The sequence below is a fragment of the Bufo gargarizans genome, chromosome 1, assembly GCF_014858855.1.
Source record: "Bufo gargarizans isolate SCDJY-AF-19 chromosome 1, ASM1485885v1, whole genome shotgun sequence".
Taxonomy (NCBI): Eukaryota; Metazoa; Chordata; class Amphibia; order Anura; family Bufonidae; genus Bufo; species Bufo gargarizans.
This window is the reverse complement of record NC_058080.1, coordinates 249,217,007-249,232,134: the sequence shown is the minus strand read 5'-3', so window position 1 is coordinate 249,232,134 and position 15,128 is coordinate 249,217,007. Positions and strand designations below refer to the sequence as shown.

The 15,128-nt window shown below is 40.5% G+C and overlaps 1 protein-coding gene across 1 annotated transcript in view; it reads right to left on the bottom strand.

Annotated features, from left to right (window-relative positions):
- BANK1 (B cell scaffold protein with ankyrin repeats 1) overlaps positions 1 to 15,128 on the bottom strand; it is a 265,057-nt gene that overhangs the window by 38,303 nt on the left and 211,626 nt on the right. Inside the window, exon 4 of the mRNA XM_044277573.1 lies at positions 10,614 to 10,835. Coding sequence (XP_044133508.1) covers positions 10,614 to 10,835 — 222 coding nt within the window. The remainder of the gene's footprint in view (positions 1 to 10,613; positions 10,836 to 15,128) is intronic.

The window sequence follows — 15,128 nt, the reverse complement described above, 5'->3', positions numbered from 1 at the left end:
CCTATGGATCTAATGTCCTGAAGCACAGGGATGTCCCCTGATGGCGGAGACACCCTGCTGGTATACTGGAGGCTGGAGGGCACAGGTTGGCATACTAGCGCTCACTATATAAGCGCTGGTGCCGACTTGTGCTTCCGGACGCGAAGCAGAGAGGACTTCCGGTGAGTGAACCGCTTCGCGATGACGCGATGCGTCACTTCCGGTCCTTGGAACGCATATGCGGCCGAAAGCGCTATGAGTTGCTGGCCTGTGTATCTTTACAGATAACAGATAATTCGGCCAAAATAGTTAATGTAGGGTAATGCTAGGACCCCCTTCTCACACTGAATTAGGGGTGGGGGGATTTTAGCTGTTTTTTGAGCCCTAAAGTACAGAATCTAAATCGGAGGGATTAACATGATGACTAAAAGATAAAGATCATCTCGTGCATATAATAAAAGGTTTGAAGATTATATAAACAAGAGGAAATTTAGAGTGACAATGGTATATGCCACTGCTTGTGAAAAACGGTGCTTCCCGCACTGGCATGGACAAAAAGTTGGACAAAGTTTGGAGATATGCAAATAAGATAAAACAGGAGGAGCCATCTCCAATAAAGGGAATAGAGGGTTTTTAATGGAAAGAATAGTATCAGATGAAGCATGTATATGTGAGTCGTTCGTTTAGACCACTTGGCGACTGTGACCGGAATCGATAAATCCATTCGGACTCCTTTGGGAGTATATTCCGGTCCCAGTCGCCCCCCCTTGGAGGCTTGGGGATGACTTCAAGTACTGAAAATTTAAGGGAACTTGGATCTCCTCCATGTAAATCATTAACATGGTTAGCAACTGAGGTGTCCTTCTTCTTTGCTATGTCATTGACGTGTTTGCAGACTCTTCGTCTCAGCTCCCTAAAGGTCTTGCCGATATAATCTTTAGGACAGGTACACTGACATATGTAGACAACCCCCCGTGTTTTACCCCCCAGCGTTCTGTATACACCTCCTACATTGCTGTGTATTTATTATTTTGCTCGTTCATCGGGTAAATGCTGGCACCATTATACCTGCAGATAATTGTTAACGAGCATTCCTACAAACGTTTGTTAGCAATTATCTGGCCAATGATCGGCCACTGTAAAGGGGCCTTAATTTAAATGTAATATAAAGGCAAAAAAGTAAACACAAAATGCATCTCTTGTTGATGATAAAGATTTACTTACAAGCTATGTCACCATTGTGAAAAGTAACCTCCCCTCTAACCCTAATAATTGATTGTGCCTTAGCAATACCAATTGTAAATAAACATTTGTGAAAACTTGCGATGAGTCTATGAATTCATTGTTGAGGAATTTTGGTCCTCTGTTCGTTGCAGAATTGCTTTAATTCTGATACATTAGAGAGTTTGTTAATCATGAACTGCCAGTTGAATGACTTGCCACAACATGACAATCGGATAGAAGTCAAGACTTTGACATACCTCTAGTCTTCATTTCAGGTACCAGTAACAGCTCAGTATTTTATTGATTTCATCATAGAACCATTAGTACGGCCACTTCTCCAAGGTTTCCCAGGAGTAATTTTTCATCAGGACAATGCCAGGCCGCATGTTGCTCGTAGCATCTCTGGACTTGTCTCCCATCGAACACATCTGATATGTTATTGGTTGCCAATTACAATGGGAGCTGCCAGAAGCTGATCTTGATGATTTGCATGCACATTCCATAACATTAATGGAGAATTCCGGTTATAACAAGTTTTATCCAATGGGGGGAAGGTGTCCTAACCCTGAAATGGAAGGAATAGCTAGCTGGAAAAGCATGCCATCACGCCATTTATCTTGGTGAACTACCAGTTTAATGACTTGCCACAACATGACAATGGGATGGAAATCAGGACTTTGGCTCGGCCACTCCAAAGTATTCATTTTGTTTCTTTTGAGCCATTCAGGGATGCACTAGCTTGTCTGCGATCATTGTCTTGCTGCATTACCTCCGATCATTGTCTTGAGTGTTAGGCCATGATCGGATGGGTGGACATTCTTCTTCCTTTCTGACAGAGAGCAAAACTCATGGTTCCATCAATTATAATAAGGTATTGAGATCCTGCAGAAGCAAACCAGCCCCAGACCATGAAACTACCCCCACCATTTTTGACTGTTGATATGATGCTCTTATGGTGGAATGCAGTCCACAGAATATTATCCTGAAACAGAGATGCCAAACCTGCGGCCCTCCAGCTGTTAAGTGGATATCCTACAGCTGACTATGAAACTAAACCTAATTAAATCTGGTTATTGGTTTATTTCATACCTAAGGGGCAAATAACTATTTTACATAGGACCAGTTAGGTCAGAGCAGAATGTTTCCTTCAATAAAGGAAATCATCATTGAAAATAAAAAAAATGTCTCTGCTATTAAAAAGCTGTTTGATGAGCTGAAACATTCAAATGTGGCACATATGCAAAAACAGAATTGGGAAATGAACACAAACTACAAATTTTAGAAATAATGGCCCTAAACTCAAAAATACATATATCATTTAAATGACAAATAATGGTCCTCTTTTACAACATTACATTGAAGATATTCTTTGATGAGGGTAGGGGGCGTGAGCACAGCAATTTCACTTTTTTGTATAGAATAGAATGGATTTTTTTTATGGCCTCACCATAAATCCTGTTATTGGGCTTTGCTCTTAATTCAAATATTAGAAATGCATTACTGACATTGCTTGATAAGCACACAATCTATATGCTTGACCTGTAGAAAAATCACTAAAAATACTTGTGTGGATGCCAAAGAAGGAATGATTGTCATCAGAACATCAAGGAAATCCTGAAATGAATTGCAACACCAGGGCTGTGATAAACCATATTGATCCCATATTATCTTGTCTACGGACAACATTCAAACAAATTGGATTTCCTAGTTAATTAAGTTTTAAGCTTTTGTCAGAAAAGTCAAATAAGCTAACGGTGGGAACCAATAAATCTTTCTGGTTATACAATATCATCACATGAAAACAATGTTAATTAAAGATTTGTGGATCATATTCATCGATAAAAAGTCTGCCTTACTTTGAGATAAAGTTTCAAATTAGATTGCAAACAGAAAAAATTGCATTAATATTTTTAATTACAAACTTAGCTCTGTGAATATTGCTGTGACATTACTGGGGTCAGCTTAGCTAAGGCAAAAATATGGGTACACAAATGATCATCTCAATTCCCTCTGGGTGGGAATAATTGCCATATGCTGGTTATAGAGATGTTATAATATATAGTTATTGTTATGAGCAACAGGGATCTCCCTGTTGCTTCATGTTCACCTAGTTACTAAATTTATTTGGGCAATTGCTATGCAACTGCCTCGCATTTGAATCTGGGGTTGGTTATCATCTAGCTTGGCCTTTTAATTTGGGTGAACAGCTGATTATTGAGCCATTACTTTACATTTACTACAAATGGCACTAAATCATAGTTCCAGGCATAAATTTTACTCACGGAAAACAGTAGCATTTAAAATCTAACTTTTAATAAAAAATTTAAAATAATAAAGTTCAGCTAAATTAAAACACCAAATCGTAGAGTCAAAAAAATTAAGGCCAATTACATTGTCGTTAGAGATGGGCGAAGTTATCAAAAATTCGATTTGGCTGCCTTGCCGAAGTTCATAAAGAAATTCAACTCATTACAAATTACTTTGTCACAAATCCCATTCCATTGTATGTAGCTGGCGCAATGACGGGGAATGGCGATCACACCTCCCCCCATCATTGAAACCCTCAGATGCCAGTCACATTGAGGCCTTTCAGAAGTTAATCATGGCTTAAAAACAAAAAAATTGATATTCGCCTCATCCATTTGCTTGCTTGGCTAGGCGCAGTGAAATCATTGATGATGTCACCATGCCCTGCCAGCATGATGACATGGTGACGTCACACATCAGCGCGCACGAGATTTGGCACTTTTTCTTCAATCAAGATAGCCGCAACAGCCTCTCAGTGAGCAAATGGATGAGAGGAGTATGTATTTTTTGTTTTTTAATGCCATTCCAGGGAAAATTGATTTGTTACCATGAAGTCCTAGGAAATTTCAGGAAAAATCAAATTTTTCCTGAAATTTGGATCAAAGTCCACTTTCTTAACTTCAACTCGCTCAACACTAACAGTCTTATTAACTGTCTTATTAACAGCCAAATTTCTTGTTTAGCACAGGTGGTTATTTATCCACTCATCCCTGCCGTTAATGGTCAGGTTTCACAGTCAGTAGTTCAACTTGCTGTCTGCAGTATCCTTTCATGGGTGCGTTGTGCACATCATACAGAAACAAGGGATGAGATGAGTTCTTCGCTCTTCCTTAGTTTTTCCAAATAAATATTCTGGGTGATCATAGGTGGCTTCTAAGGGTTAAACAACATAAATACATGCCACTAAATGTCTCTGTTAGGCGGGTCCCTACTCTGTCCCTATGTAAAGCAAATGTCTCTGTTAGGTGGGTCCCTACTCTGTCCCTATGTAAAGCAAATGTCTCTGTTAGGCGGGTCCCTACTATGTCCCTCTGTAGAGCAACCCCACTCAGTGTCCCTATTAGGCCCTATCTGGCCCTATGCGATAAACTTAATGTGAACCCATGTATAAAATATTTGCCCAGGGTCGTCTCCACTGGTGAATTAAGCAACATCTTCAGTAGGCAACAAGGCTCAAATCCATGATAGTTACAAAATATGCTCTGGATACGTTTTTATTAATCGGTGCATCATGGTAAGCACCTCATTAGGGTCTCCTGAGAATCAGAAACGTGTCTGAGCGTGCCGGAGAGGGACAGTTTAGTGTTCTTGATTTATGCTGTCTAAACCTTAGCAGCCACCTATGATCATCCAGAAGATCTATTTAGACAAACAAAGGAACTCACCCGGTTACTGTATGATATCAACAATGCACCCATGAAAGGATATAGTGAATATCGAGTTACAGACTACTGACTGAGAAACCTGACCATCAAAGGGAGGTGTGGATGGGTGAATAAGTGATGTTAACCCCTTCTATCCTGGGCCAGTTTTCACCTTCCTGCCCATGCCATTTTTTTGCAAATCTGACATGTGTCATTTTATGTGGTAATGACTTTGTAACACTTTTACTTATACAAGCCATTCTGAGATTGTTTTCTCATGACACATTGTACTTCATCACAGTTGTAAATTTGAGTCAATATATTTCACCTTTATTTATCAAACAAAATCAAATAATTAGTTAATTACCAAAATTGTAGAAAAATTCTCAATTTTCTAAATTTCTTTTCTTTTAAAACAGAAAGTGATACCTTATAAATATATTTATTTCTTAACATTCCCCATATATCTACTTTATGTTGGCATCATTTTGAAAACATCATTTGTGTGTTATTGCACAGGATGTTTAATTGAGCCTATATTTCTTAGGTCCGCTTCACATATATCAGTTTTGCCTGGCCAGTTGTTTTCAGCCAGGAGCCAAACACAACTGAAATATCTGTATTGCACTTCAGTGCACAGATCCGGCTTCCATACATTGAATGCAGCGTTTTTGTGTCTGGCACTATTTGACATCTGGAGTCATAAATTATGTGTTTGATGTATATGAACCATTACATAAAAAACTATGGGATCAGTTCTAGTTTCAGTTCCCCTCGGGAGTTTTCTGCACCACACCAGAGGGGAAGTAAGCCGGATCACCCAATATATGTGGGTCTTACCCCAAAAATAACTGTTGCAATTTTGCTACTGTTTATAAGAAAGCCAAGAAAGCCATTCTTCACATGCAGAGAATGGATATGCTGAGTACGGTACTCAGATTGACACAACTTTCACCAAACAGACACCTACTGCCCATGACTACTAGGCCTATCTCCGCCTTCGTCTCCTCTGCCACCACGATTGCTACAATAAGCAACAGGAGTAGCACTAGCACCAGTCAGCACAAGTTGCTGAATGTGGTGCAACAGCATTCAGCCGATGAATGCTCGCCGCCTGAACAACAAGGTTCAGTCGTACCTGGACTATGCCCTTGCTCCAGCACATTCCTTGTGTCCTTACCACATAAACTTCAGCATCAGCAGTGTTTCAGTGGAGCCCCATACCCATCGCCAACCTGCTTGAATGGGCATGGGCACCATGTCAATTACCCTTCTCTCCCTGTTGTGCCAGTGGTTGGGATCCACCTGCAGTGGGCATGGCTGCCAACAACCCATGTGGTTGTTGCAGGCCATGGCCTTCGCTTGTCTTTAAAGGCTTCCCAGCCTGTCTCTAGCGCTGGCAATCCATAGGTATTTTATACACCTACACCAGTGGGAAGGCGCCTTAGCTTTAGGTTCTCTAGTTCTCTAGTGAACAGTTTCAGTGTGCTTTTCTGCTGTCCCGCAGCTGTAGGAACAGCAAACAGCTGCAAACTCTGCAAGGACATTTAGAACAGTCCTTGTAGAGCTAAGTACTGACCATCTGCGGTTAAACAGGTAACAAGCGGTTGAACAGGCTGTTACCACCCATTACCATGTGTATTCCCATAGCTATAGTGTAGAATAAGCCACGGCACTCCAGAGGGATTCCAATCGATTTCTTTTTATTACACCTTGTGCAGCAACGTTTCAACCTAACGGTCTTTATCAAGCTCCCTGGGAGCTTGATAAAGACCGTTAGGTTGAAACGTTGCTGCACAAGGTGTAATAAAAAGAAATCGATTGGAATCCCTCTGGAGTGCCGTGGCTTATTCTACACTGTTAACCATTGGAATCCTAGGACCAGGATTTAATGCTACAGGCACCACCACGTACCGGAGTAGCTATAACAATAGTGAGTAGTGCTGCCTTATTATTTAATTCCCATAGCTATATATATACTTGCAAAAGTATTCACCCACCTTGACTTTTTACAGCCTTAAGTTCAATGTTTTATTAATCTGAATTGTATGTGATGGATCAGACCACAATAGTCTAAGTTGGTGAAGTGAAATGAGAAAAACATATAAATAAAACTATTGTTTAGAAATAGAAAACAGAAAACTGGCATGTGCGTATGTACTCACCTCCTTTGTTAGGAGGCCCATAAAAAGTTCTGGTGCAACCAATTGCCTTCAGAAGTCACATAATTAGTGAAATGGTGTCCACCTGACTATCATGGTGCACAGCAAGATGGCAATGGAGGCTGGAATGGAGGTTTGGATAGCCAGAGATTGGTCAGAAGACCAAGTGGGCAACACCATGAAAACGTCTTCACCAGTTCTACTACAGGGTTTATGGTGTGGGGTAGAATAATTTAAGGTACATACCTCTTGTCTACTTGTCAGGTACAGTAACAGCTCAGTATTTCATTGATTTGGTCATAGAACCATTAGTACGGCCACTTCTCCAAGGTTTCCCAGGACTAATTTTTCATCAGGACAATGCCAGGCCGCATGTTGCTCGCAGCATCTCTGGACTTGTCTCCCATCGAACACATCTGAGATGTTATTGGTTGCCAATTACAACGGGAGCTGCCATCAGCGGATCTTGATGATTTGCATGCACATTCCATAACATTAATGGAGAATTCCGGTTATAACAAGTTATATCCAATGGGGGGAAGGTGTCCTAATCTTGAAATGGAAGGAACAGCTGGGCAGAAAAGCATGCCACCGCTCCATTTATTTTGGTGTGGTGGGAAGCCGGAAAAAAAATTCTAATGGGGTGGAATTATAAAAAAAATATACACCCCTGTTTTATGGGTTTTTGTTTTTACACTGTTTCCTATGCTGTAAAACTGACCTGTTACTTTTATTCTCCAGGTCACTACAATAACAACAATACCACATGTATATAGTGTTTCTTGTGTTTTAATTCTGAAAAAAAATAAAAAAATAAAATATTTTTTTTTCCTTTTGTGTTGCCATATTCTGAGCCCCATAACTTTTTTACTTTTATGTGTACGGGATGGGACGATCTTAACTTTTCCTTGATACTATTCTGGGGTGTGTATAACTTTTTGATCACTTTTTATTCAATTGTTTGTGAGAGGTAAAGCGATCAAAAAACTGTAAATCGCCCACTTTGACTTTTTTTACATTTCATCATTCATTGTATGGGATAAATATTTTTATATTTTAATAAAATAGTATGGGGGTTTTCCCTGGCCCATTATTAAAAAATTTTTAAATTATTTATGTATTTTTATTTTAGGGAAAGGAGGGCGATTTGAATTTATATATATTTAACACTTACTAATAGTTCCCCTAGGGAACTATAGCAAGCAATCTGATGATTGCTTCTCTAGAAGACTCCAATGCATTAACATTGGAGTTTATTAGAATAACACTAAGTTACTATGGAGCCCTGCCACAGGCAGGCTCACCATAGGAACTAATTTGCAGCAGCCCTGTACCACTCCTAAATACAGGGACTGCCACACACATCGTCCGGCTCCCCCAATCCTCACCAGGGGAAGCCGGAGCATTGCCGGGAGTGGACGCTCACAGTTTTTAACTTCCCAGATGCTATTTTCATTTCACCACGGCATCTGAGGGGTTAAATGTATGTGATTGATGTTATCATTGGTCGCATATATTAGTCCTGGGTGCCAGCTGTTTAAAACAGTAGGCTACAGGCGGCTATGGTACCCATAATGCTTGCAAGCGGGTGCCAATTTATAGTGCCTGTTTGTAATAGGGACTTTTAGTTAAATTATAGAAATGGTATTAGCAGTTGGGTCTAGTAACCCAAGTTTCTTTAAAGGGAACCAGTCGTGTTGAACATGGTGTCTGAGCATAAGGCAGCATGTTATTAAGCAGGAGGAGCTGAGCAGATTGAGATATAGTTTTGTGGGAAAAGATTCAGTAAAACATGTATTTTATATGTTTAAATTCCTGCTTCTTCTGGGCTTTGCAGTCGAGGATACAGTCCTATCAGTGATGGATGGCCTTCCCTCTATGGCTGTGTATAAAGAGATAGCTGTCAATCACTAATAGGACCATCTTCTTGACTTCAAAGCCCAGAATGATCAGCAATTTAAATGCACAAATTACAAGTTTTACTGAGTCTTTTGCAATAACATATAACTATATATGAATCTGCTCAGCTTCTCCTGCTCTAAAACATGATGTCTGTGGCTTCCATTGCATTTACATGACAGGTTCCCTTTAAATAAATTATGTATTTTCTATTGACACTGCTGTATGTCGATTCCACAAGGTGGATAAAGTAAGGAAAAACAATGTATTGTTTTTATAATATTTTGCATTTATTGGTTCAATAAAAACGATTTGATTCAAAATAAATTATGTATAGTACTTGCAGGTCTGTTGAAATACTATCTGGGAAGAGAGTGGCTTTATCTGAGCATTAAGCATTAAGTATTCTCTGGGCATAAATATGACACCTACTGGGCAGTGCTTCAGTCTGGACTAGCAGTAGCTTTAATAATTATTATTTTCTTTTAATTCAGTGTTTTTTTGTTTTTTTTTTACAATGGAGCCAATCTCATAGGAGCCATGCCTTGCACCTGAAAAAACCCACTGACACCAACGGCACCCCACCTGCCACCAGACTGGAGACCCCCAAACCAGGGTGCGCCTGAAGAAAAAGAAAGGGTGCACCTCCCCTTCACTACATGGGCCAAGAAGCATATACTCAAAAAGAAACAGATGGGGTGGCACTACTAGCTCCCCTTGTTTAATCTTAGTGTCGGGGTAATACGCCACCAACAAATGGGCCCACTCGATGCTTCTTGCGAGTGCTCAACTTTAAATAACAACTAACGTTAGTGGCCTGAGGAAGCACAGGAGCATGAAAGTCTGTGTTATATGTGATGTTTGTCCGCCCCTACCTGTTTTGTACAATCCATGTATATGTGGGAAGAAATAAAGAGATTAATTATTTGGATTACGATGGTGGGTGCCACCTCCTATTCTTTTTCTTTTTGGATGGGCCAAAGAGGCGCCTTGAGTGAGGACTGCTACTGTGATTACTACTGCCAGTGACTACCATCACTGCCTCTACCACTACTCCCATTCTTTCCATCAAAGGCTTGCTGCATAAGATTCAAGATTTTACAGTACAGAGGGTATCAAAGTCCCAAATATTAGTACTGAAAGGCTGTCGCTTTTCCATTATATAGTTAGTACAAATAATTAGTGTTGAGCGTTATGAAGCATCCGAAGCGGAATTCGATCTGAAGTTTAAGAAAAATTTGATTTCCCTGCGAAGGGGAATTTCATCACACTTTGTGGTAATTATTCACTTTAACTACAATGGCTAAAAAATACTCACCTCATCCACTTGCTCATGCAGAGGCAGTCTGCTCCTCTCTTGAGTGGAACAGACCTGCTGAAGGACCTGCCCTGAGCATGATTACTGATGATGTCACCTCATGATCATGATGGGGTTTTAACATAGGAATTTGTGATGAATTATTGTCAAAATTCAGCGAAGCTGCCAAATTGAATTTTTCAAAACTTTGCTCATCTCTATAAATAATAATGTCATACAGTAATATATGGATAAAAACATTTTATGCATCATTTGTTTGATATTCCTAAATTAGTATGATTATTATAATTTAAATCTAAAGAGCTGGAAAACACATAGTGGTCCTACATGCTATCTATGTATGTGACACTTGTTCCATACCTTGCAAACAAGGGTCATCAGTTTTAAAGGTTCTTGAGGGATTGTCAGCAGGGATTAAAAAGCAATACTCATTAGTCACTTCCAGCATCCTGTCTGAAACCTTGTTCTCCACATGCTCTTTAACATATTCCTCCTTGTTTTCTTTATGTTCCATTTCATTAATTGCATCCATGTCCATTTCATTGTCAATTAAACATGAATCTTTTGAAGATTGTTGATGGGCTGTTAGAATTTTAGAATAAAGATAAGCCTTATAAATGGTGCCGCACGTAACCCAAGCAAGACACCTACACATCTCTATTTGATTTAGTTTTGCAATAACATTGCTAGTAAAGATGTATGCAAATAAAAATTCTAAAAACTAATATCTGGCATCTGTACATAAATTTCATAGCCAATAACATTTCATACTATTCATAACATTTAGGATAGTGGGGAAATTTTGTTAATGTATATAGAGCAGTTTTTTGGTGTAAATACACAGAAATTTGTCACCATGTTTATTAAGCTTCTATGCCCTTTTTATGGCATATATATGAATGTATCATATAATGGTGAGGATTTAGAGGTGTATCAAGTGTAACTCATGGTTTTAGCCTGTACCACATTCATCACCAAGTTGTGCAATGGAAGTGCATGCTGCATGGAGAAGAGATGATTGGTGCCTGTAAGGTGGGTCAGTCTTGAAAAGACTCCACCAGTGCCTACCCACTAAAGACATTTTCAGTGTTTCATAAGAAAGTGGGACCAAATTTGACAAAAAAACACAAATATGTACTATATGCATAATAGAGGTGAGAGAATTGATTCTAAATGAACTGGATTCATTACAAATTCCAGGGACAGTGCTAGGGATTGGGAAGATATATTTAGTTAGGTAGATTGAATTACTTGATAGAAAGTCAGATTTTATCATTAGGAATAGGATAGGGTGAGTCAGTGTATTGTGTGTCTGTTACAGCCAGGGCTGGAGTTGGAGTACTATTTCATGTGCAGGAGCTAGCCTTTTTTCCCCAAAAACCTGTTGCAAATATTCTCCAGTCTTCAATAAGTGTATTTGGCAGCATCAGCGCATATTTTGCTGAAGATGTTGCACAATAGCGCCTTTCTCTTTCCACAAACCTGTAGGTTTTACTGCAGACATTTAACAATTATGCTTTTTTTCCCTAAAACCTGTTGCAAAGCTTCTAAAGTAAAAATAAGCGTATATTACTGAGCCAACATCAGTGTATATTTTGGTCGTAAGGGTTGTTTACTTGCCCCTCTTTTTCCTATAACCCTGTAGCAAAGTTTCCTTGTTTAATAATCTGTGTACTAAATCTGTGACTTCTCACTGTTTAAATTGGCTTCAGAACAAAGTGCTTGGTACCCACCAGAGTGACAACGGTTGGGGAAATGGAAAATTAAAGACCCTCGCCACGTTTTCCCCAATTGAGAATGTGGGTGGCTGTAGTACTGCAAACCGCAGAAGCACAGATGGCACCAGTCATCCAGCCAGTAGTATTAGCAGGACACAGTTCTCCCTCACTTCCCCTAGGTCACAGATTATTATTGAGAATAAAGACAATGACATTTTGGACTAGAGGGCTCACTTATTATCTCAGTCACAATAGAAAGATGTATTTTTCAAGAACTCTTTTAAAAAAAAAAAAAAAAGGTATCATGGCTTGCAGAAGGTGAGCACCATGTCTAGGAGACTGTTTGCACATTTCAGATGTTCCTGTGTGGCTAAGAAGGCCCTCCTAAACCTGCAGCTACAGAACAGTTTACCTTTGCACAACTTGGTCTGCAAAGTTCCAACTTGCTGGCATTCCACCTTGCATATGATACAGCTTCTGTATGAGCAGTTAAAAGCAGTCAATGATTACATCATACAAAAGACCACCACAGCAGGGAGCATGAAATAGTTAGAGCTCAGGCAGTGGCAGCTCATCAGGGATATGTGTTGCATACTTAGGCTCTTCAAAGAGGCATGGCTAGGAGAAAGAGACTGACACTCCTTGTGGCAAACGTGCTGATGATAATGACATTGATGACAATAACTCTGGCTATGACCAACCATCGCAGTGGGGGGCATAGCCTTAAAGAACTGGGCCTTTGGACATGTAAGCTGCATGTTTGGTTGCTTACACGCTAACAAGCCTATCATTAGCAATATTCGAATCCATGATATTTCATGAATATTTGGGTGAATATTTGTAATAAATTCAAGAATTTGCGATTATTTTCTTGATTGCGAAAATTGGCAATGTAATATTCGCATAATGCGCGCGGAATACAGGTGTGGGTCACTTTTGCTACATTTTTCAAGCTGCTAGAAGTTTCCTGAGACTGAAGAAAATGGTTGGCACGGCAGAACATAATAGCTTTATATGCAAATAAAGTGCTCCAATATATTTGCAAATCGGCAATTAACGGTGCGCATATTTTTTCGCAATACGTGCAACTTTACATTTTAGCAGGTCTGACTACATATTACTGATTGGTGCACTAAGTATTGTTGTGAACTTGTACATCATAGCACTATGTCTGTATCACAGCACAGTAATTCCTATCACACTACCTAACACCCTGCACTGGAACCTATCAGCTACATTATATCACGATCTAACCTACACTGACTATCTCCCACTATCTGTATTATATATATAAGCTAACTAACTGACTATCTAATGTAATGAGTTTGACACACCAAAGCACAGAGCACAGAAATAACACTGCTGTCTCTATCATAAATGCAAAAAAATGGCTGCTGGGGAGGTTCTTACATAGTAAGGGGTAGGTAACTTTCCTATTGGTTGCTAGGGATGTTGCTATGCTCTGACAAAGATATTGCAGCCTTCTCATTAACCCACAAGCAAGAAGCAGAGAGGGATCATGTGTTCAAGTAAAAAAAAATCTAGAATATTTGCGAATACGAATATATAGCACTATATTCTAAATATTCGCAAATTCTCGAAGTGGCAATATTCGCGATTAAAATTCACGATTCGAATATTTGCGCCCAACACTAATCATTAGCATCAAGCAAAGTGATTACTACTTGATAGCCAAGCTTTTAGACCATTGCTATCAAAGCAAAATGGAGAACTGTTTTCCTACCACCAAAAAAGTGAGTAAGTGAGTAAGTCTCAACTACAAGTAACAGAATTTGTGGTATTACCAGCAGCAGCCACGTCAATTTGCTGAACATGATGGAAGCGCCATTCCAACCTGACGCAGATCAGATACATACTGCTTGAACAATCAGGTTCAGTCATACGGTACCTAGACCTTGCCCTTTCTTTAGCACATACCCTGTTTCCAGACCTCATGGACTTCTGGGGAGGCAGAACCAGGGGCATTGCTAGGGCTGGTGTCACCCGGTGTCGTAGAAAATGGTGTCACCCCCTCCGAAGCAATAATTTTTTAGCCATATATGCGGGCTATGGTGGTGCTACTGCCATAGGGGGCATCCGTTAGCTCAGTAGACCCCCCCTAGCAGTCAGAGCCTGGTCTCGGGAGGGGCACTTCCAGATTATTTTCTGTCCGCCGCCACAAAACAATGGTGCTTATAGACTACACAGTGTAGCGGTATACCGTATATTGTGTGTCACAGTGTAGAGGAATACTGATGATGTGTTTTATCCTAATGAGAAAGATTTCATAATAAGGATTTGGAGAAGGGGCAAAGGGATAGCAGAGCAGGGAGAGGCTGGTGCTGCTACTAGGGGCTCATACCATGGGGAAGTAATAAAGCCCACCATAATGCCCCCCCAGTAGAAATAATTTTCCTTATGATAGACAGTGCAAAAAATACCCCCTTGTAATGCCCCCAGTAGAGCTAATGTCCACAGAGTGCCCCCATAATGTGCCAGTATAAAATCCCCCTATATAATGCCCCCAGTAAATTCCCCCATAGTGCTCCTCTCCCCCCTTCCTGCTAGTGCCCCCCATAATGTACCAGTATAAAATGCCCCATATATAGTGCCCCAGCAGATGCCCTCAGTGTCCGGCCTCTGATAGGCTGCCAGCCTAGTGTCCTCCAATAATGTTCCAGTAAGTGTCCCCATAGATGCCCCCATCATGTGCCAGTATCAAGTGCCTCTCTCCTCCCACCCACATGTCCCAGTATCATAGTGCCATCTCCCCCTCAATGTGCCAGTATCAGACGCCTCTCTCCTTCCCACCCACAATGTGCCAGTATCATAGTGCCAACCCCCCCATGTACCAGTATCAAGTGCCTCTCTCCCCCCATGTGCCAGTATCATAGTGCCATCTCCCCCCCAATGTGCCAGTATCATAGTGCCATCTCCGCCCCAAAAAGTGCCAGTATCAAGTGCCTCTCTCCTTCCCACCCCCAATGTGCCAGTATCATAGTGCCAAACCCCCCATGTCCCAGTATTATCTCCCCCCCAATGTGCCAGTATTAAGTGCCTCTCTCCCCCCATGTGCCAGTATCATAGTGCCATCTCCCCCCCAAAAAAGTGCCAGTATCAAGTGCCTCTGTCCTTCCCACCCCCATGTGCCAGTATC